The sequence below is a fragment of the Elgaria multicarinata genome, chromosome 3 (genome assembly GCF_023053635.1).
Source record: "Elgaria multicarinata webbii isolate HBS135686 ecotype San Diego chromosome 3, rElgMul1.1.pri, whole genome shotgun sequence".
In the NCBI taxonomy this organism is placed as follows: domain Eukaryota; kingdom Metazoa; phylum Chordata; class Lepidosauria; order Squamata; family Anguidae; genus Elgaria; species Elgaria multicarinata.
Genome location: NC_086173.1, coordinates 2,719,891 through 2,741,513, shown reverse-complemented (window position 1 = coordinate 2,741,513; position 21,623 = coordinate 2,719,891). Strand labels below are relative to the sequence as shown.

General features: G+C 49.8%; 1 protein-coding gene across 4 annotated transcripts in view; it reads left to right on the top strand.

The window, feature by feature from the left end:
• Window positions 1–20,420, top strand: part of RFX1 (regulatory factor X1) — a 67,941-nt gene extending 47,521 nt beyond the window's left edge. For all 4 annotated transcript variants that reach the window (XM_063119100.1, XM_063119099.1, XM_063119098.1 and 1 more), the window contains 12 exons: window positions 3,230–3,411; window positions 5,387–5,506; window positions 5,910–6,025; window positions 6,868–6,986; window positions 9,050–9,159; window positions 10,250–10,401; window positions 10,722–10,819; window positions 11,095–11,244; window positions 12,073–12,281; window positions 12,453–12,606; window positions 13,902–13,947; window positions 15,585–20,420. In XM_063119100.1, the coding sequence (XP_062975170.1) occupies window positions 3,230–3,411; window positions 5,387–5,506; window positions 5,910–6,025; window positions 6,868–6,986; window positions 9,050–9,159; window positions 10,250–10,401; window positions 10,722–10,819; window positions 11,095–11,244; window positions 12,073–12,281; window positions 12,453–12,606; window positions 13,902–13,947; window positions 15,585–15,751 (1,623 nt within the window). In that variant the 3' untranslated portion in view covers window positions 15,752–20,420. The remainder of the gene's footprint in view (window positions 1–3,229; window positions 3,412–5,386; window positions 5,507–5,909; window positions 6,026–6,867; window positions 6,987–9,049; window positions 9,160–10,249; window positions 10,402–10,721; window positions 10,820–11,094; window positions 11,245–12,072; window positions 12,282–12,452; window positions 12,607–13,901; window positions 13,948–15,584) is intronic.
• Window positions 20,421–21,623: the final 1,203 nt, after the last annotated feature.

Sequence of the window (21,623 nt, the reverse complement as noted above, 5' to 3'; positions counted from 1 at the left end):
TATTTATATACCGCACCCCATTGAAAAATTTCGGAGCGGTGTACAAGGTAAAATGAAAATAAAAACAGAATAAAACAGTTGAAACGAAATTTAAAAAGAAGCAAAAATCAGAAATCCAAGGCTGCATGTTAAAGAAAGGCTTCTTGGAATAAAGATGTTTTCAGGAGGCGCCGAAAGGAGTACAAGGTCGGAGCCTGCCTGACCTCCAGAGGCAGGGAGTTCCACAGGAGGGGGGCCACCACGCTGAAGGCTCTTCCCCTGGTGGGTTCCAATCGGAGGATGGATCTAGGTGGAACCATCAGGAGCAGGCCCTCGGATGACCTCAGTAACTGGACAGGTTGGTAGGGGAGAAGGCGCTCTCTCAGGTATCCTGGTCCCAAGTTGTTTAGGGCTTTGTACACAAGTACAAGAACCTTCAACCTGGCCCGGTAGCGAATAGGCAGCCAGTGCAGTTCCCTCAGCAGAGGAGTTACATGCTGGAAAGGGGCCGCTCCAGACAACAGCCGAGCTGCAGCATTCTGCACGAGCTCCAGCTTCCGGAGCAGCTTCAAGGGCAGCCCCACGTAGAGCGCGTTGCAGTAATCCAATCTTGAGGTTACCAATGCCTGTACCACCGTGGTCAAGCTATCCCTGTCCAGGAGAGGCCGCAGTTGGCGAACCAGCCGAAGATGGTAAAAGGCACTCGAAGCTCCTAGAATCTTTTGTCCTCTTCTGTGCAGCTAATGAAAGTGCTCCCATTAGTGCAGTGGTTTTCACAGCTGCATCCAGGGGAGCCCCGAGGTTTCTCTGAAGCTTCTCAGGGTTCCTTTGTGAGAAGATCACTAGAGATTTTCTGAAAGGCACCTTGCTTGCCCAATTCAGTAGATCTCTCCCTGAAGGTGCAACTGCAAGATTCTTGGGCATCTCCTAGGCTGCACTCTCAGCCCAGACAGAGCAACTTCTGGGCTCAGCAGATGGGTGCGTGAACCGAGTGTGTATTCTGACTAGAAAAACATGGTGTCGTTTGCGTTGCTTTTGAGACTCTGTTATGGATTTGGGACGGGGTGGTGGTGGTTTTCTTTACCAGTGGATTTCCCTTCTTTACAAGGGTTTCCCCCAAAGGGAAAAGAGGTTACGACTGGCTATCTCCTTCATCTGAAAACTCTTCAGTCCAGATGCTTGGGGATATTCTGTTACGCCTCCTCCCATATGTACCTGCCCGGACCTTAAGATCATCCACAGGGGTCCTTCTCCGTGAGCCCCTGCCAAAGGAAGTGAGGCAGGTGGCTACTAGGAGGAGGGCTTTCTCCGCTGTGGCACCCCGGTTGTGGAATGAGCTCCCCAGAGAGGTCCACCTGGCGCCTACACTGTACTCCTTTCGTCGCCAGCTGAAGACCTTTTTATTCACTCAGTATTTTAACACTTAATTTTAACTTAAATTTAAATTTTACTGTTTTAACTCTGTATTTTAATCTTATATCAATTTTGCTGCGTGGTTTTATCCTGGTTGTGCTTTTTATACTGTATTTTGTATTTGTGCTTTTAACCTGTTGGTTGTTTTATCATGGTTTTAATTTTTGTGAACCGCCCAGAGAGCTTCGGCTATTGGGCGGTATAAAAATGTAATAAATAAATAAATAAACACCAAGGCACCAACCTTCTGCCCAGCTCTAGGAAAAATAAAATAGAAGGTGCATTGGCCAAAGTCTACAATGCACAGAAATTATCATAACCTTGTGAAATACCTTAAGAACTCATGTAAAGAAAAGGAAGACAACCATCACACACACTAAATTGCAAATAAAAATCAAAGTAATCTCATTTCAGCAGTGCATTTTACCTGCTTGAGTCGAATCTTGGGTTTCAGAGCAAATGCAGAGTGCCTAGAATCATAGAATCATAGAATAGCAGAGTTGGAAGGGGCCTACAAGGCCATCGAGTCCAACCCCCTGCTCAATGCAGGAAGCCACCCTGAAGCATCCGTGACAGATGCTTGTCCAGCTGCCTCTTGAAGGCCTCTAGTGTGGGAGAACCCACAACCTCCCTAGGGAACTGGTTCCATTGTCGTACTGCTCTAACAGTCAGGAAGTTTTTCCTGATCATAGAATCATAGAATAGCAGAGTTGGAAGGGACCTACAAGGCCATCGAGTCCAACCCCCTGCTCAATGCAGGAATCCACCCTAAAGCATCCCTGACAGATGCTTGTCCAGCTGCCTCTTGAAGGCCTCTAGTGTCGGAGAGCCCACAACCTCCCTAGGCAACTGGTTCCATTGTCATACTGCTCTAACAGTCAGGAAGTTTTTCCTGACGTCCAGCTGGAATCTGGACATCATACCTCGCTGAAGGCAAACCGTCAGTTTCCTTGGCTTCCTGACCTTGCTGCATCAAAACTCAGATTCCTAGACCTTCGGCAACGTTTCTGATAACGCTTTTCTGGACAGTCCCTTACTGGCTTTGACGCTTGGCTCCATGACCACTTGGCAACTGACTACGGACTGACCTGTCTATGCTTCTGCTTTTCGATACATTACTGGAAATTAACAGAGAGGACCTGGACTGCCTGTTCTGCAAACCCTGCTTAGGGCATGGACCATCTGTAAGCAGGACACTCCCCTTCATGGCTCTTGTTCTTTGAGGCACGCCTAGCATCAGGGCTCTTCACCAGGCATCAGATGCAAGGCAGGTCTAGCTGAAGGGTTGTGAAATGTCCCTGTTCTCTCTTCTGTATCTGTTATTTTAGATCCATCAAGATTCCTTCGTTCATCTCACCTTGACTCTGCATGATGTTCACTAGCACAAAATGCTAGTGGTGCTTTAGGGTGGATTCCTGCATTGAGCAGGGGGTTGGACTTGATGGCCTTGTAGGCCCCTTCCAACTCTGCTATTCTATGATTCTATGATTCTATGAAAAACATGTCAGGTGTTTGAAAGTGCTGCCTGTTTTGATGAAACAGGGACTGGATTGCAAAAGGCCTGTAAAATGGCTAGATGGTCAGATGGTTGTCTCTGGCATCAGTGTGACCTTAACTTGTATTTTGGTTTGGGGGCCTGGAGGGAGGTGGTGGGAGAAACTGAAGCCTCGCATGGGCATCCACTTCCCAAATGCAGGCTGCAGTTTTTGGACTGTGTATTGATCGACTTTTTGCACAAACCTGTCAGTTAATAACTGCGAACAAAGGAAGGCATCAAAACTTGAAAACGGAATCTGAAGTTGGAAGACGCATAACGTGCAGCCCTTTTTCTTTGCAGGTGCAGTGGCTGCTGGATAACTATGAGACAGCTGAGGGTGTGAGCCTTCCACGCAGTACCTTGTACTGCCATTACCTCCTGCATTGCCAGGAGCAGAAACTGGAGCCCGTCAATGCAGCGTCCTTTGGCAAGCTGATCCGTTCAGTGTTTATGGGCCTCCGTACTCGCCGGCTTGGAACCAGGTAATCCAAGGAGGCCTCTCCCATTGACCCTCTGAGTGACCTTGTCAGCCAAGACAGAAACCTAATTTCTGGGCTCAAACGGATCTGAACCTTGCTATACCAGCAAAACTTCATAGTGGCCAAATAGACCAAAACATTATTTATATTTTCCTCCTAGTTACTGATGTTGGAACAAAGTAAGGGTTGGTTGTTGTTTTTTGCAGCAGTGGGGGTTTTACCATTTATGTTTTATGTAATCATGGAGAGAAAGAGTGTGGTCCAATCTATAGGCTGGAGGGGTCTGGGTTCAAATCCCACCCTACCCCATTAACTCCCTAGATGGCCATGGGTAAGTAATACTAACATTTAGCATTCTTATAGCACTTTAGAGTGTTCAAAATACTTTGCATACATTGGCTCTGTAGTCCTTAAAATGGCTCCCCACCCTTTTAGAATAATGAGCAATTTTGAGAAAGTGTCATTGGCGCTGTCAAAAAATTGATGCCATGGATTGCTGTGGTCACAACTAGTCTGAGCCTAGAACGCAATCCGACTCTTTTGAACCCCCAGTTTCCTCTTTCGGGATCACTCCACACTCCTTGCACACAACATCCACTCACCTCTCTCTTTCTCTAAAGATCAACTCCCCCAACCCCCCCTTTCTCCCCCACCACACCCAAAACACACACACACACATAGACAGGCCCTCTCCTTGCTTTCCCCCCACCCCCACCCACCTCAAGTCAGGTCACTACTCAGGCCTGGCCAAACCCTCCTTTTGCTCTCCCGGCTGTGCCCACCAGTCCCGCAAACTAAATGAGGAGGAGCTGCTTCTTTTTTGCTCCCTGCCTTTCAAAGAGAGTTTCTGTAGGGCAGATGAAGCACTGACTTCTGGCTCTATGTGGGCTGGCTCCTTTCAGAAGTATGCCTCTGGGGCAATGTGTGTGTCAAAGCTTTCTGAGGAAGGGAAAAGAGGTGGATGGGGTAGCTAAAGAGCAGCCATTTGCTTTCTAGCTGCCCAAGGTAAAAATAATAATTGGGTTGGGCAAGGAGCTGGGCACCACAGGAGATGCCTGAGGGTATTGTAGCATGGGCATGGACACCAAGCCTGGCTTTAAATGAATCTTGTAATGTAGTCCAATTTCATTGCGATTTTGTACACGAGGCATTTATTGTGCGCTTGTGATTCCTCGCTCGTGGTTCTTTAGACAATGTCACGATAGTCCAGTTTCCCTTCTGTTTTTTAAGAGCACTTTCTTGTGTTTTTTTAGAGCAGAGAAAATGGGGGGTGTTATTTCTGCAGCTAAAAAAAGGGTATTCTCCCACTTACGTAATTGCAGTATTCCACTGTGGTGCAGCGCCACCTAGAGGTTATGTAATGGAAAAGCAGGAAAGGAAAGGCTGTTTCTGTAGTGCTCGGATGGATACTTATTCTGCGATGAAACCAAAAGTTGATAAAGGGAGTAACAGCCTCATGAAAAAAGCTCGTTGTTTCTGTGTCAAAGCCGACGGTGAGGCTGAGAGAGAGCAGCTTGCCTAGGGCCTCATAGTAGTTCACACCACAGGCAAGATGCCCACTAGGAATTTCCGAATTCATAACTCACACTCGTTCTTAGTCACTACACTGCGCTCTTCACTCTCTTTCTGTCTTAATCCGAACGTACTGTTATATGTATTGTGCTGGAAACTTACTGGAATCGCATCAAAAACATACATTAGGAATACAGTGGAGATGATAGTGAACAAGTTAAAAACGGCAAGGCACTTTTAAGTTACAAAGTGCTCTGGAGTTAATTAGCCACAATGACTAAATGAATCCACATGTGAGCAAAGAGGTCTTCACTAAAGAGGTCGTCCTTAAAATTACGCTCCACTGGTTGCTTGGATTGACTTGCCATCAGCTGCCACAGTTGAAATGTGGTGGTGTTGAGTGGTGACCGTGAACGTAAAGGCCGTGCTCCAGGGCCCAGCGGGCTCACGCTTTCTCTTCTTTCAGAGGGAACTCCAAATACCACTACTACGGGCTGCGCATCAAAGCCAACTCCCCACTGCTGCGGCTCATGGAGGACCAGCAACACTTGGCCATGAGGCAACAGCCCTTTTCCCAGAAGCAAAGGTAGGAGACCGTGTAGGGAGAGGAGACTTTCCATGCCAAAGACCCCAGGGCCAATCTTTGGCATCTCCAGGTAGGGGCGGGGGGAAACCCTGTCTGAAACCCTGGAGAACTGGTCCTCCGCTAGATGGATCAATCATCTGGCTTGATATAAAGCAGCTTTCTGCCTGGCCTCCATGGTGTCCCTCTGGAAGTCGTGGTTCCCCGACCGCTTGCTCAAGAGCAGTGCTCAGTCCTCAAGCAGCCTCTTTCTCCCTGCTCCCTTCCCCCCCCCCCCCATGTTTGGCAGGACGCAGCTACATGCCTGTCAGCCTACCACCACCGTGCATGCTCCCCTCCACACCTTCCTCACACGCAGCGGCCGTTGCTCCGACGTGCCCTGACCCCACGTTGCTCTGCCTTTTAGGCTCAAACCCATTCAGAAGATGGAGGGCATGACCAACGGAGTGGCTGTAGGGCAACAGCAGGCCTCCGGGCTATCTGACATCAGTGCCCAAGTGCAACAGTACCAGCAGTTCTTGGGTAAGGCAGCCCCCATTCTGGTATGTGCTGGGAGGCTTCCAGCTGGGAGGTCTCTGGGAGGGAAGCACAACCGGCCTCTACATGCAGCGGTTAGAGTTGCAGTCTTTGGCCACTTGGCTCACAGAAAGCGGCTCTTGATGGGGACTGTGAGAGCTTGTGGGCTGGGTCTAGATTTGCACTGGATCACCTGCCCCTTCCTTCCTTCTCCTGGAGGCCCCGCCAGCTCCCAAAATGGCTACACAGAGAGTCAGGCTATTGGTGAATGGAGTGAGCTGTGGGGAGATCCCCCAAAATTGGGTGGAGGGATTGGGGTGGGGTGGGGGGCGGGGAAATGGGCCGAAGGCAGAACCTGGATCTATGTGTGATGTTAGTAGTTTTGTTACCCTACGTAGTGGGGGGAGCTCACTCGAGGGCCATCACATAGACTGAGCCCAGTTATATGGAGGTCCGTGTCCCAGGAAGATACAGAGCTGGCCGGAGGTTTTCCACATGGTTGGACCACTCTCTAGGTGGGAAGTCATTTGCAAATGTTATGACCCCCCCCCACACACCTCCCGTACATGGAGCTTTCAGCACGAGGAAATGGTGTACAGCCACAACCATGTTGCAGGTGTCCTTTTTGAAGCAGCTCTACACGACTTCAGCGCTGACAGTCTCACCTTGGGCACCAATGACTAGAATGGGCCGTGGGGACACAATTCCTCCGACCCTTAAGAAGCTGTAGATCGTGGATCCAAAGGAACTCCAGACTTTTGGTTCACACTTGGATGAATGATGGCAAAGTGGGGCTGACCTCAGAGGGTTGACCCCTCTCTCTCTCCCCCCCCCCCCGCTCCTTGCAGATGCTTCTCGCAGCCTGCCTGACTTTGCAGAGTTAGATCTACAAGGGAAGACCCTCCCGGAGGGCATCGGGGCGGAAGATGTGAAAGCTTTCCAGTTGCTCTATCGAGAACATTGTGAGGTATGTGAGGGCAGCAGGCTGGAAGCAGAGCCTTCGCCCCCCAGGGAACCCCACTGGCTGGCTGCTACGGAGGGCTGCTGGGAAGTAGCAGGCTAACATGACTCCCGAGCAGGTTGGCATCAAATGAGCCACGCTGTGCTGCACCACAGGCACGCTTCTTGGCCAGGCACTCCTCCGGCTGCTTTCAGTGGAAGCCAGAACAGGCGGACTCGGCCTTTGGGGATCTCTTTCCCTGAATGCCTTCCCTTCTTGGTTTATTTTATTTTAAAGATTCCTGTATTCCCTTCAGTTTAAAAAAAAAAGCAGGGCCAGTGAGGCTGCAGCAGTACTGTACATCTTCCAAGCCGCTATTGCAAATGCCGCTGGTGAGGGTTCAGAAGCGTCTTGCTGTTCGCATATATTTATTCAGTACTAAATATGGGCTGTAGTACCATGAGCTTTAATAGGCTAGAGCCAATGAGTATGAAGTGGACAGTGAATATGTATTCATGAATCTGTGCATGTGTGTGTGTGTACACATACACACACACTCATACTGGAAGAGTGGGGAAGGTCCATTTTGACATTGAAATACTCATAAACAAACACTGAAAGTTAATGAGAGTTAGTCACTAGGGAGGGTGTCCCCAAGGTGGCGCCCACAGGGACCTCCAGCGGCATCCACAAAGCCCTGCACTCCCTTCAAAATTTTATTTTTAATAAAATTAAACATTAGGGCATCAAGTTCTCCTCCCTGTTCCTGAATGTGCCACCGATCACCTTTTTAGCAGGCAGGAAAAGAACGAAAGGGTTGCTTCCTGGTTCCACCCACTCTTCTTCTGTCCACACAGACCTTTCCCCTTTGCTCTCTCTCTCCCCTCTCCCAGGCTGTAGCCGTGTCATTTCTCTCCACCAAACCCATTTCCTCGCTCTTTCTCTCCCCTCTAACCCCTTTAATAATAATAATAATAATAATAATAATAATAATAATAATAATAATAAATTTATTTCTTACCCGCCTCTCCCTTTAGATCGAGGCGGGGAACAACATTAGAACAGGAATCAATACATCTTAAAAATTCTTGATTTTACATTGATCTGGATAGGTCTGCCGGAAAAGGCTAGTCTTTAAAGCGGCCTTAAAATCACACACAGAGTGAATTTTACGAATCTCCTCCGGCAGGCCATTCCACAATCTGGGGGCCACAGAAGAAAAGGTCCTCTGGGAAACTGATGTCAGCCTAGTTTTAGCTGACTGAAGTAAGTTCACCCCAGAGGACCTGAGTGTGCGGGGCGGACTATATGGGAGAAGGCGATCCCGCAGGTAACCTGGGCCCAAAGCATTTAGGGTTTTAAAGGTGATGACCAACACTTTGTACTTTGCCTGGAAACTAATTGGCAGTCCGTGGAGTGAACAGCCATTGGGTGACTAGCCACATCGCCTTGGCAACCGTTTAGTGGTGCTTACCACAGCAGTGTCTCATATTCCCAAATGTGGCCCTGGGTCCAAAAAGGTTGGGGACCCCCTGCACTAGGGGGCCGCAGGCCCATAGCTCAGTGGCAGACAGCTTGTGGCTCTTTGTTTTGAGCCACAGCTCCCACCGTCCCTATGCCAGCTGGGGACTGATGGGAGTTTTAGGTTCAAACATCTGGACGCTCACCAGTTGCTCCCCTCCCTGCCCTGGGTGCAGCTGTGTCCAGGGTCATTCAGCCCTTGCAAGGAAGGTGCTGAATTTGCATGACACCGCTGGAATGATCGAAGTTGTCCAACCTAGGTCTCATTTCAAGCTGAAAAGTTTGTGTTGAGTCGATCTGTGAATTCCAGTTGAGCAGCAGCAGCCGCCTCTTATCTGCTGTCTGAAATCATCTTCTGGAGTATCACGACCTGGCATTCAGAAATGGAATGCTCTGGACGATTAAAACAACAACAACGCTGGACAACTAGATTGGTTTGTTATAAACAGCCTGTAATCTAGCTGATAGGAGGTAATTAATTCAGTAGGGAGGATCCTGTTGGTGCCCCTCTCTGCCCGGCAAATGTATAATTTGACCATACAGCTGCTTCCGCTCCTCTTCCTCCACAGGCCATTGTTGATGTGATGGTAAACCTGCAGTTCACCCTGGTGGAGACGCTCTGGAAGACCTTTTGGCGGTACAACTTGAACCAGCCCAGCGAAACCAGCCCCATCGTCATGTGAGTATGGCTCCAAGACTCGCATAGCTGGGCGTCTGCTGGTGGGATTCGCTTCTAGGGAAAAACTGCCTCGGATTATTGGGGGGGAAGGGCAGTTTCACTCCGCTGTCTCCCACTCTTGGCAATGTCAGGACCCAGTTCTGTGTGCATCTTTCAATTCTTGGAACAAGAAAATCATGACATGTTTGCCCCGGTCCCTAATGCGGCCTTCCCCCAACCTGGTGCCCTCCAAAGGCGATGGCCTACAATTCCCAGACTCCCCTCCGCCAGCACTGCATCGCGTATACATGTCACAAGTGGCACAGGCAGCCTGTGCCAGGCTACGGCAAAGAGCAAGGCCTGCAGTCGTGCCAACTCTCTGCGGAGTGCTGTGCTGTCTGCCGTCACTAGTGGAAAACACTCACACCATGGGAGGGGGCGGTGCTTCCTATGTGCTGTAATTCTGACCAGAATGGCCTTGCCTCCTTCTTTGGACTTGGCTTTTGTCGCCCTTGACCATGGATTGGCCCACCCTGATGCACATTCTTGATTTAAACTGATGCTCTGGTCTCAGGATGCTCCTCTCTTTGCCAGCAGCCCCGGATTATTTTTCTCGTATCGGCTGTGAGTTCCTTCGCTGCAGAATTTGCTTCCCCGGGTGTGTCTCGAAACGAGGCTGCTGATTCAGGCTATGCACAGACTTGGGTTGGCACACAGTCACATCGGTGCATGAAGGCCGAATTCAGACATCATAGAGTGGTGGTGGGAGGGAGTGTAAGACATGACCCCAAAAAAAGATTTCCCGCCCTCCCGTCCCATGGTGTGTTAGTGCGCTATAACCTGGTGCCTAAATACCCGGGCAAATTCCATTGTGGAAGGACGGCTGGCATTGGCAGAGGAAGTGTTAACTTGCAGTGGAAGGAAGTCAGGACGTGGGTTCTCCCGCATTCACTGCCTGCCGTGTTACCTCCACCGTGGCTGTGCAGGCTGTGCACCCTCTGAGTAACCCAAACCCATTGACTGCTCCTGAGGAAGGGCTGCTGGCGCGGGGTCTTGAGAACCTGAGTTGTGGTTTTGGGGTGGTGCTCTCTAATCTGCGCTTCACATTTAGCCACGATGAAGCGGAGAAACGCCTCCCAAAGAGCTGCTTGGTGACCCTGTCCAAGTATGAGCCTGTCCTCAAATGGGCGAAGGACTGTGACAACCTGCTGTACCAGGGGCTAGTAGAGGTCCTGATCCCAGAAGTGCTCCGGCCCATTCCGAGTAAGTCCAGCTCATATTTGCGGCCAGCAGTGGGCTGTCACAAACTTATGGCCACTGCCAGCAGCAACGGCAAAAGCTGAATACTTCAGCGGTTGGCAGGGCTCTGCCTGGCTCTCGTGCCTTGCTCCAAAGAGGCCCGGACGGTTGGCCACATGGCACCATGTGGGTGGTGGGGTGGGTATCAGCCTGCACGGGAGGCGCTGAAGCTGCCCCCTTAGAGTTGGGTTGCCCTTGGCCTCCCTGCCCACCGAGGACGGCCAGCCACACTGGAACTGGCTCTTCTAGAGCAGTAGGACAGCTGCTGTTCCATTCTGACCCAGGTGCCTTGACGCAAGCAATCCGAAATTTTGCAAAAAGTTTAGAGAGCTGGCTGACGAATGCCATGATGAATATTCCAGAAGAGATGGTCCGCGTGAAGGTGAGCCTAACGAAGGGAACCTGGCAGCGGCGAGGGTGGGCTCAGTGTTGTCTTGCTTGACAGTAGGAGGCACTCTGGAGGCGGTACTCTCCGGAGTCTGGGGGAGGGCAGATTGACAGACAGCATTCAGGGGACGTTGAATTAGACACCCCACCCACCCCTCGCATCCTGTTCAGGCTTGTATTGGAATAATCTCCCAGCTGCTCAACTCCTTCTCCCCCGCCCCACCCCAACTGTTGGGAAAGAAGTTGTGCCTTCTGTATTTTGTGTCTCAGGTGGCAGCAGCAAGTGCCTTTGCCCAGACCCTGCGGCGGTACACCTCCCTGAACCACCTTGCCCAGGCTGCCCGGGCCGTCTTACAGAACACAGCCCAAATCAATCAGATGCTGAGCGACCTCAACCGGGTGGATTTTGCTAATGTCCAGGTAACAACCCACAGAACGCTGCCTGCTCTACGGTGCTCCAGGTTTCAGCCCTGAGCCTGCCTTACCTACTTTTTTCTTCCTCTTCCATTTGGAACCTGGAGTCTTTGGGCCGGGAGGTGGAGGGAGCTTTGAGTGGCCAAGGTAAGAGCAGTGTCAGGTGCAGCCCCAAGATCTGCTTTGCTAGCCCATCTGGTCTGGCTCTCTGCTTGAAAAAGTGTCCAGCCCTACGCCTGGGGGAGCTCATGATCAGGGCACCGTCCTCCCATTCATTCATTTGTTCCCAGAGGGATCTTCCCTTTTGAGCATAGCTGTGCTCATTGAGCGATGATAGGTGTTGATAGATGCTTGGGGAGCGTGTCTACGCCAGCCTCCCCCCGCTGCCCACTACCCTCCAGATGCTTTGCAGTTCTGAACCTGGCCTTTAAGGTAGTTGGTGCCCAGTGGTGACCAGCAGGACAAAGCAAATATCTGGCCAGGACTGCGCTGACCTTGGATGGCTCCCACTGCCATGGCCCCAAGTAATCCATCTCTTCCTTCCTTCCCAACGGTTGGTAGCCCTCCCTCGCCAACGGCAGATGCTCTGGGACATCTGGGCTCAGTGGGCCATCTGGGTCTTCTCCTTGGCCCAGTCACTAAAGGAACCTAGCAATTTGTAGTGTTTTGCCAGCCTTCCTGCTCAAACGGTGTGAGATGGCTTTGGCTCCTCTGTCTCTGGAGCTCCTTTAAGCAGCTCGGATGGGTTGTCCAGTGGAGCAGCAGCAGCAGCAGCAGCAGCAGCCACCCCCCTCCCCCGAAGGTGCCCCTCTCCCTCTCCTTGCTGCCCCATAGGAGCAGGCCTCGTGGGTGTGTCGGTGCGAGGATCGCGTGGTGCAGCGCCTCGAGCAGGACTTCAAGATGACTCTGCAACAGCAGAACTCCCTGGAGCAGTGGGCGGTGTGGCTGGATGGTGTCGTCAGCCAGGTCCTCAAGCCCTACCAGGGCAGCCCCAGCTTCCCCAAAGCTGCAAAGCTCTTCCTCCTCAAGTGGTCCTTCTACAGGTAAGTGGAAGGCGAGAAGCCGAGTGTCAGGCTTCACTCTTGGGTCCTGCCCAGCCCAGCCCAGCCGTGGGCTCCTCGCTGCTGTTTAGCCTCCGTAAAACGGGATGACTAAAGAGCCATTGTGGCACCGGCTGGCTTGTAACTACGGCATTGGGCTCCTTCTCTTCCCAGCTCCATGGTGATTCGGGATCTGACCCTGCGCAGCGCGGCCAGTTTTGGCTCCTTCCATCTCATCCGCCTCCTCTACGATGAGTACATGTATTACCTGATAGAGCACCGTGTGGCCCAGGCCAAGGGCGAGACTCCCATCGCTGTCATGGGAGAGGTAGGTCTTGCGGCCTTTGAACTCAAGGATGAGGAACCTGTGGGGCTCCCTGCTTAAAGAGTTAGATCCTTGGCTGAGGGGTCAGAATCAAGAAGGAGCTTCTAACTCTTTGCCCAACTGCATGTTGACATCAGGGAGTTTGGGGATGCAGGACTACCGTCTCATTTAGCCCATCATGGTCTCCTCTGGCAGTTGCTCTTCTGATTCTCAGGCACAGGTCTTTCCCAGCCCAACTTAAGTTCCCTTTAAATGGAGATGGTAGGGATTCAACGGAGGACCTTTGGCATGTGCTCTTCTGCTGAGCTGCAAAAGAGTGGGACTGTATCTTTGCTCGGAGGCAGGAACCAGTATGTTTTGGTTCATTCTGGGCTGGGACTCCAGACGCTGCCATCATCTACTGCCGTAAAGCCAGAGCATAGTAATAAATGAGCCGTGCCTATCCACGACACTGCAATGTGTTCCATCCGTTGGTGCGACTCAGGCCTGGCGCGAGCTCTGCTGCCGCCTGAAGCGGAAGAACTTACGGTGGCACTGCCGCCATACAACCCTCCCTCCCTGCTACCCCCAGCTCGGAAAGCCCCCGTGCGGTAGCAATGGAAAGGTGGTGGGCTCTCTGGGCTGGGGCTGGCGGTAGAGGTGGCAGGGAGGGAGGGAGGGAGGGAGGGAGGGTTGAGATCTCAGTGACTCTGGGCTCTCGTGAGATCTCAACACATGGCCAAGATGTCATGAGGTGTTGACCATCGGCCAGGATGTCATGAGAGCCCCACAGCAACAGAGGGCCATTGGCTCCTCCAAACAGCCCACTTACTTGCAATCTCACTGCAGCAAATGCTACGGCAGGAAAGCAGCTGGCAGGGCTCTGTAGAGCACCCGATGGAGGTATTGGTGGGTTTTCTGGGCTGGGGCTATATTGGGCTGCAGGTGGGGGAAAGGCACAATTTGCCACTCTTCCACCACTTCTGCCTCCCGCGGGCACCTCTCCCTGCTTCATTGGAGCTCCGGCCCTGGTGGGACTCCCTACACAGTTTGCGCAGAGGCCAGGAAATTAGCAAAATTCAAAGAGGGAGTACCCTACTCTCCCAAATCCTTAGGGCTGAAGAGTGTGGATTGCCACATTTTGGAGAAGAGAAGGCCTCGTCTGCGCCTCCCTTCTCCACTTCTGGGCCTTTGCCTGGGAGAAATAGCCGTGTCCACCTGAATCAAAGAATTGAGTGCCTAGAGTTCAGTTTCAGGCAGGGCTGTCTGCAAAATAGGGAACATCTTATGCTTATGTTTCTTTCTTGTTTCTTTTTAAGTTTGCAAACCTGGCGAGCTCTTTGAATCCTTTGGACCCAGATAAAGGTACTGTCCGGCCCCTCGGGAGGCCAATCACTTACTTAGGGCTTTGTCAATAGTAGATGTTAAGAGATCGTTGTGATCATTACTCCCCCACATATAAACGTGTGGGATGGCGTTGCTCTTCCCGTTTGACTAGTGGGAAGAAGAAACTGAGCTAAGGGCTGCCAAGGCCAAAAGTGGGCAGACTGTTGTGGGATCTGCTTTTCTTTCTTTTTACTAGAACCCTGAGATGCAGCAGCCAAAGTTAGGGGCAAAATAGTGGCGGAGACCCACTGTGGAAACTCAGTGGAGGTGTGAACTCGAACAGTGGCCACGGTCCATTTGGACTCTCCTGCTTCCATTTTCTTTCTGTAAATTGGGAATGAAACGCCTTAGCGAAGGAGAGTGGGAATTAATATCTACAAGAATGATTAATTCAATTTGTTACTTTAAAAGAGACTAATATAATTTGATTTGCTGTTGGCGTTTGACACCATTAAGAATGAACAAAAGTTTTAGGAAGAAAATTGTGCATGTTGGAAACATGTACTGCAATCATGCCAAAAGATTCAACCTTTTTGGAGACATGTCAAGCAATACGTAACTAGAATAACCTGATATATCTTGACTCTTAATCCAAAAATGATGCTACTAAAATGTTTTCAATTGCAGGCATTGAGAACACAGCAACTAATGATATCAAAGCATTAACAGCAGCAGAACTCATTTTTGTAAAAACTGGAAAAATACAAAATTACATACTAAAAATGGATTAATGAAGTCTGCCAGCTAGTGCAGTTTTTAAAAATTAGTGTGTCAGTTAGATGAGAGATCATGAAGACAGATGAATCCTAAACAGATGAAAGAATAGGATTCTTGTATCTTACAGGAAAACAAATTCTGATATAGAAATTAATCCCCCTTCATATTTTATTTATTTATTTATTGCATTTCTATACTGCCCAATAGCCGAAGGTCTCTGGGCGGTTTACAAAATTAAGACGATTCAAGTATAAAACCATAATATAAAATACAATATAAAAGCTCAACCAGATAAAAACAGCAGCAATGCAAAAAATACAAATTCAAAATACAAATTTAAAACACCAAGTTAGAATTAACTTATAGACTGTTAATAAAAAAGGTCTTCACCTGGCGTCTAAAAGAATATCATGTAGGTTACTATTTCTTAATTATTTGATTAATCAGTCAGTGATTTGTGTATGAATTATTTGTGTCAAGCCAAGCCAAAATCTATGAATGCTGGAGCGTACAAATGGCTTTGCTTGTTCAGATTTACGTCTGTCCACCTAGTTCAGCCTTCTGTTTCCAATAGGGCCGTTCAGATGACTCTGGGAATCTCACAAGCAGGGCATAAAGCTGATAGACCTTCCCTGTTGCTTGTCCCTGGCATCTGATACTCAGAGGGTTTTGGGGTTTTTTGCCTCTAAGCATAGAGGCTCCATGATAGCTGTTGCAGCCTCCTCCGTTTCTCTCCCTGCTGTTCAGTCAGCTGGACATGAGAGGTTCTCAGCCTTGCAATTGTTGCTTGAACTGGAGAACACTAAGGAGCAGTTGGAAACGAAGCAGGCCAACGCTCCCACTGTGCAGTACTCAGGTTTGCCCCAGGATTGCTGTAACGGCCTCTCATTTTAAATCAGATGAGGAAGAGGAAGAGGAAGAAGAGAGTGACGAGGAGATGCCCCAGGAATTGTCTCTCAGCTCCAATGAGTCCAGTAGCTTAACAGCCGAGCCCATGGAGCCACCCTCGAAGTTGGCACGGACAGACTCGCGGGGCATCTTTGTGCAAGCCCTGCCCTCCAGTTAAAGAGCGGCGAAGGAGGGACTGACTGCGAAAGCGTCCGGCAGGAGGCCAGGGTGCATCTTGCGCTGCGTTGTGCTGCCCTGTGATAAAGATGAGCTGTTCCCTGTCTCCGAGTGGTATGCAACGCGCTTTCATTTCACACCTCCCTGTCCCGGCTGCCCCCCAGTGCAGCCCAAGCAAGTCCCCCGTTAGGTGCTCTCACCCTGAAGGCCTGCCCGGCCCCAGGTCTTGCCGTTGCGGCTTGGGCTGGTTTCTGCCTCTCCCCATCTGCCTCCCTGATTACCAGGGATAGTCAGAAACTGGCTTAGACACCCATCAGCCACAGCTGCTTTTCGTTGTCACTTGGAGGGGGTGAGCGTGTGCATGTGTGTGCCCAAGCCTGGTGCCTAAGCCCCCAGTTCTCCACTTACACTACTGGGGATGGATTAAGTCCATGCTTTTGAATCGTAAAATGGGTCTGGGCTCACCTAGGGCCTGGCCTTTCCTGCCTCTTTGCAAGGACTAGGAGAGGCACAGGATCAGGCAAGCCTGAGCTACCTTATGTGGGTGCCCAGATGAGCCACAGAGATGGCTGCCTGGTGAGTGACACTCTGGCCACAAGCTTGGATCAGGCTGTGTGTCACTATATTGTGGGAAGCTTTCCTTGTCTCTGCCTGGGAGGGTATCTGCCTTCGTTCTGCACTTCAGAAGCCTGTTGGCCGCAGGATTTAGGTTTCAAGCTGTGTTTGGGCTTAGGACAGTGCCCGTCAGCAAGAGTTGGGCCAGCTTGGGAGTAAGGTCTTGCGCTGTACTCATCCCACAGCGACAGCACAGACTGTGGGTTACTCTTTGCTGCTTTCTGTGGCACTGCCTGAACCAAGCGGCAGGCTTTCTCAGTGTGGCAGGTGGTACTGGACTTTGGGGCTGCCTTGAGCTAACGGGACGACGGTGGGGGAGATGGCAATTTGGAACAGGGCAGTGGCGTGCTTTGCGCAGCCGCAATTGTGTCCATCCAGGCTCCGGTTTGCCACAAATAACCATGCGCAAGCACGTGCCCCCTGCTGTACTTGCCTTTGTAGGCCAGCAGCACCTGAGCTTGAAGAGCCAGCGGCCTGCAGGCAGCTGATAAGCCCACAGGGAGAACCGGAGCTCTAAGCCTGCAGCATCATGGTCTGCAGGTGGTGCACCTGGAAACTGTGCCCGACGGTTCCAGGTTTGCAAGGGAGCTTAGTCCCGATTCCCCAGCTGCTTAGAGGTACATTGCCTAGGGCATCGGCTCCCTGGATAACTCATCCCAGGTTGCTGCTAGGTGGGGGTGGGGGGAGAAATCAGCCTCCGAATCGGCATTTCTCAATTCACAGATGCCTCTCTCTCAGAAGGTGCAATGGAACTTCTGCTGCGGAGCCTTTTGGATTCTGTTGCTTCTGTGCTCCCTCTGGTTCATTTCGTGGCAGGGAGGCAAGAAGCAGAAGCTTCATTGTACCTGCTGGTTAGCCTTTTTGTATGCAATTTTGAGCCTGTTGGCACTCGTCCTGCCGACGGCAATACATCAGGCATTTTTGTGGCTCTTGAGCAAGTTTGAGACTTTAACCTGAGACACTTGCTGTTCATACAAAGCCAAGCTAACTGATCCATTTGATCTCTGCCAGCAAGACAGGCCCTGTGAGTGGGTTTGATCTCCACCAGCGCCTTTGAGTCAGTGCCCTGGGCTCCCGTCACAGCTGAGACCATGTGATAGCACGCGCTAGCCAGGAGAGGTCCTCTTCCACACCCTTTGTTGCCCGCTTAGAAAAGCCTCCAGTGCCGGGCTCCTCCGTTAATGGGTAGAACAGCAGCATTACTTGTCCTGCCTTCCCTCAAACATGGCTAATGTGACCCATTTCTGTTCTACTTGTTAACGAAGCCTTACTTTGAATGCTACAGGCAATGGCACTAAAAATACACTTGGCCTTTCCAGGTAGTGGAAGAGGAGGTAGTAGAGAGCCCTGCCCTTCCACTGCCCAAGGTGGAGGCTTCAGAGGTGTTCATCCCACTGATGTCTCATGAAGGCTGTCATAGTGGTGGGATAGGGCTAGCCTCTTTGGAGTGCTTGGAGTCCAACGACTGCCGGTTACACAGCAGTAAGGTGGAATCTGGGCTGCAAGAGCTACTACAATCAGTGCGTCAGAGTGCACTTTCATCCCAGCCTCCACACTGCAGAATAACTAGGCCAGTTACACTAGTTGCGTAGATGTATGGTTGTAGCCCATCAGCTGTCACTGGCAACATGCCGAGGAAGCAATGCAGGGAGGCACACGCCGTGCAGGACCATCTTCAGGGCAAAGGGTTACCCTTCTCTTCCAGGGCTGGGCTGGGCTCATAGGCTACAAGCAATGGGGTTCTTAGTCCCTTAAGAGCTACAGGTGCCATTCCTTAGCGTTGACATTCACCCAGCCAGATCTGGAAGGTAGCCATCAAAACTACACACCTGTGTATATGAAAACCATTTGCCCATTGCTGGATTTCAGGGTTGACTTATTCAAACAGTGGCATCCCCCGCTGCGTGAATCCAGATCAGTGACATTATTGCTGTGTCCCCTACAGAACTCCTGTAGGCGTCTATGAGTTACAGATGAGGGGGTGGGGGGGTGGAGAAGAGTCTAAAACTCTCTAGGCCATCTCTGTAGCACCTGAGTGCCTAGCAACCCATCTCCTTACGCCTGGATGCTTCATGGGAGCTTAAACTTCCATAGACCGGCACACTGATGACAGTCTGAGGAGAGTGAGATTGATCAGCCTGTCAGGTTTCTGGTTTGTCCAAGCTGTCTGGGGAAGAGAATAGGCGTGCAGAGGCTACATGCAAGCAGGCAGGTAGCCCGCAGAATGAGAGAAACTCATTATGCCAGACATCACTGGCCCATCTTATTCCCCGCTCCAGCCACGTAGGCAAGCCGCTGCTCTTAGCAACACCCAGCTGCTTCAGACGCCTGTGATTGCTGAGAGCATAGCACACTCCATCTGACCCAGCACACCAACTTGCTTCGCTGCTGCACATGGCAGGATCATAGACTGGCTCTCTGACCCTGCTGCTTCTAGTGACACTACCCCTCCACCCCACCCCCAGCTGTTACTCCTGCAGCAGAGCAAGTGTGTGCTACATGTGTGCTAAACCAGAACCTTCCCACTTTGTAGTCCCTCTTGAAAGTGCAACCTGCGTCAGCCTACCTGAGTGAAAGGCTCCTTAAGATTGTAGCCCGGACTGCGAGCCAGAAAGTTTGTCCTTGAAGTGAGCTGACTGGAGGGAAATGCACAGGTGCCAACCTGATTGCTTAGCTCCTGTAGCAAAATGCTACCTTGAAAGAAGATTTTTGCACATAGAGCATCTTAGTTTTGAACGACAGCAGGTAGGCGGTATCTTCAAGGAGCAGATGGCAATGAGATTGTTTTATTCCCTTGCTGGAGGCTTCATAGCCAATTCCCACCCTGCATAAGCACTCATCCTCTCAGAGAAGCACCTTAGCTATACCATACCTGCCTCGTCTGCCATTTTCACGAACGGTTCACGGCAAAACAGCGAGCACTCAGACATGTGCTGCGTTTGCATTTCTGGTCTATATAAAAAGGACATTAACTCCATCGTCACAGATAATGAACATACCCCTTGCTTTGTGAAGTGGTACGGGCATGTCCACCAGTGAAAAATGTACACTTTATACCCCAACAGGGATAAACCAATGATTTAGAAGGGACAGACCCTAATCAACAAATAGACTTCTCTGTTCCAGCGTTCCCCCAGTCCCTGCTCTCTGAAATGTATGCAGATTGGCTTTTAGCTTTAGGAAAGTCCTAACTTTGGTAAGGAAAATGGATCTAGTTGTTTGCAAAAAAACAAAAACTTGCTTCTGCCAGCTAGCTATTCCCTCTATGAACTGCAAAATGCTGGATCCTCCCAATCACACAGGACTCAACAACATGAATGAGCTTACCTTTTTATTCAGTTGCTGCCTTACACAACAACAAAATCCTTTCCCTCTGAACCAGGATTCTCTCTGTCCACCACGCAACTTGGCTGCAGAGCAGCTTGGGACAGTTGTTAGCAAGTCCAACAGTTTGGATGTTCCAGACTGCAGAAATACTTGCTAGCTGAGAACATAGTAGCCCTTGGTTTTAAAAAGAAATCAACCCTCCGTTCCCTCTGTGCTCGTAATTAAGCAAACAGGTTGGGTTACTTCCTACTCTAAAGAAAGGTAATCACTCTTCTGGTTTGTAACTGAATATTAGATATTCTAGTTTTAAACAGAAAAAATATCTGTGCTTTTATATGTAATTACTAATTCTTGTTCTATAAACCACCTAAATATTGTGAGATTGGTGAAGATAAATTACTTGATATTTTTGGGTTTTTCAACCATCATGGCCTTATTTGTTCAATTTTTCCAGTGTTTTAAACCTGTGATATAGATGTTTATTGCAAAATCTACATATTGTATAAAATATATATTTTGTGTCAATCTTTTGTGCGGCGACAGCAGCTTTTAGCTGCACTATAGACTTCAAGTGGAGTTTGAAGAGCTTTTGTAGGTGTCCTGGGTCCATGAGATGGGCAGTGCCTGTGGTCAGATGATGTACGTGTGTGTAGTCTAGAGTGCAAAAGCTGTTTTCTACCTTTTGTAGTTCTTTCTTAAGAAATAAATTCAGCTGTGTTCTTTGCCTAGGATACTGCTTGCTTACTCTTGCCAAAATAAAAACTTCACATTTGAATGCACATCTGGCAACTAGATGAGATTTTAAATACATGTAAGCAATTAGCATGTACTTTTAAACATTGGGCTTGGGGAATTACTGGATTTAATCCTTCCCCTCTTGCCATAGACCGGAGGAAAAATACCACTGTGAGGAGGGGGAAATATCCTCATCATAGTCTACAGCTGGAGATTTAACATTTTAAAACTGTTTGCAAATTGCTTACGCTAGAATGGGCAGCTGCAGCAGGTCGGGGCAGGGGGGCTTTTCTACTTCCAGATCTCCCCCAATGGGCCACACACTATGGGGCACTATACTGTATGCAGGCTGTTTCCCCAGAGTTTTTATTAAAGAGACTAAAAAATTGCAGGCCTGCTGCCAAAATTCAGCTCCATAACACTACAAGAGTTAAATTTAACTTGTTCCCAAGCTAAATTTGGTCCTTTGGGCATTCAGTAGCCTGACACGATTTTATTTTTTTCAAAAAGCCTTTCAGAAAAATATTGGGGAAAGCATTAGTGGACGGTGGGACTAAATGCAGCCCTTGAGCTGGGTTTTGCTCACACCTGGCTAACATGCAAGTAAGGTAACGTCTGGTCTGGGCCTATAATAGCCACTTTGCAGAGGAGGAAGAGGAGCGCAGCAGTTAGTGGGATCTTCTTGTTTAAGCGGATTAGATGCCTGCTTGGCTCCCTTTTGCCATTTCTCAGATGCTCACTGTCATCCAGCTGCTGCCAAGTGTCCTATAGGCCAGCTGCGTGTGAAGAACAGGAGAAAGCCGCCAGTGAAGCGAGGAATGATTTGGAACAAGCTCCTCTGAAGCCAGGCCTCTCATATAGCAGCTTTTAGTCAGAAGTCTTCAAGCAAGTGTGTTACTACTTTAGTCACGTGAAAATGCCTTTGCAGGGTAAGGAGTAGGAGCTAGCACACAGCTACAACACAAGGAGTTTCTATCAAACTCCGAAGAAAATCAAGACCCCACGGCCTTGAAACTGCAACCTGTTTTGAGTTTTTGCTAGTATGTAGTATGAAATTTCTGAAAAAAATACTTCAGATGCCAAGTGAACACGGAAGGGAAGTAATGCCTCCTCTCACATCCCAACAGAAACCTTACCACTGTTCCTCTCGCCTCTTAAAGGCCAACATATTATTTGCACCATTAGTTAGTAGAGGT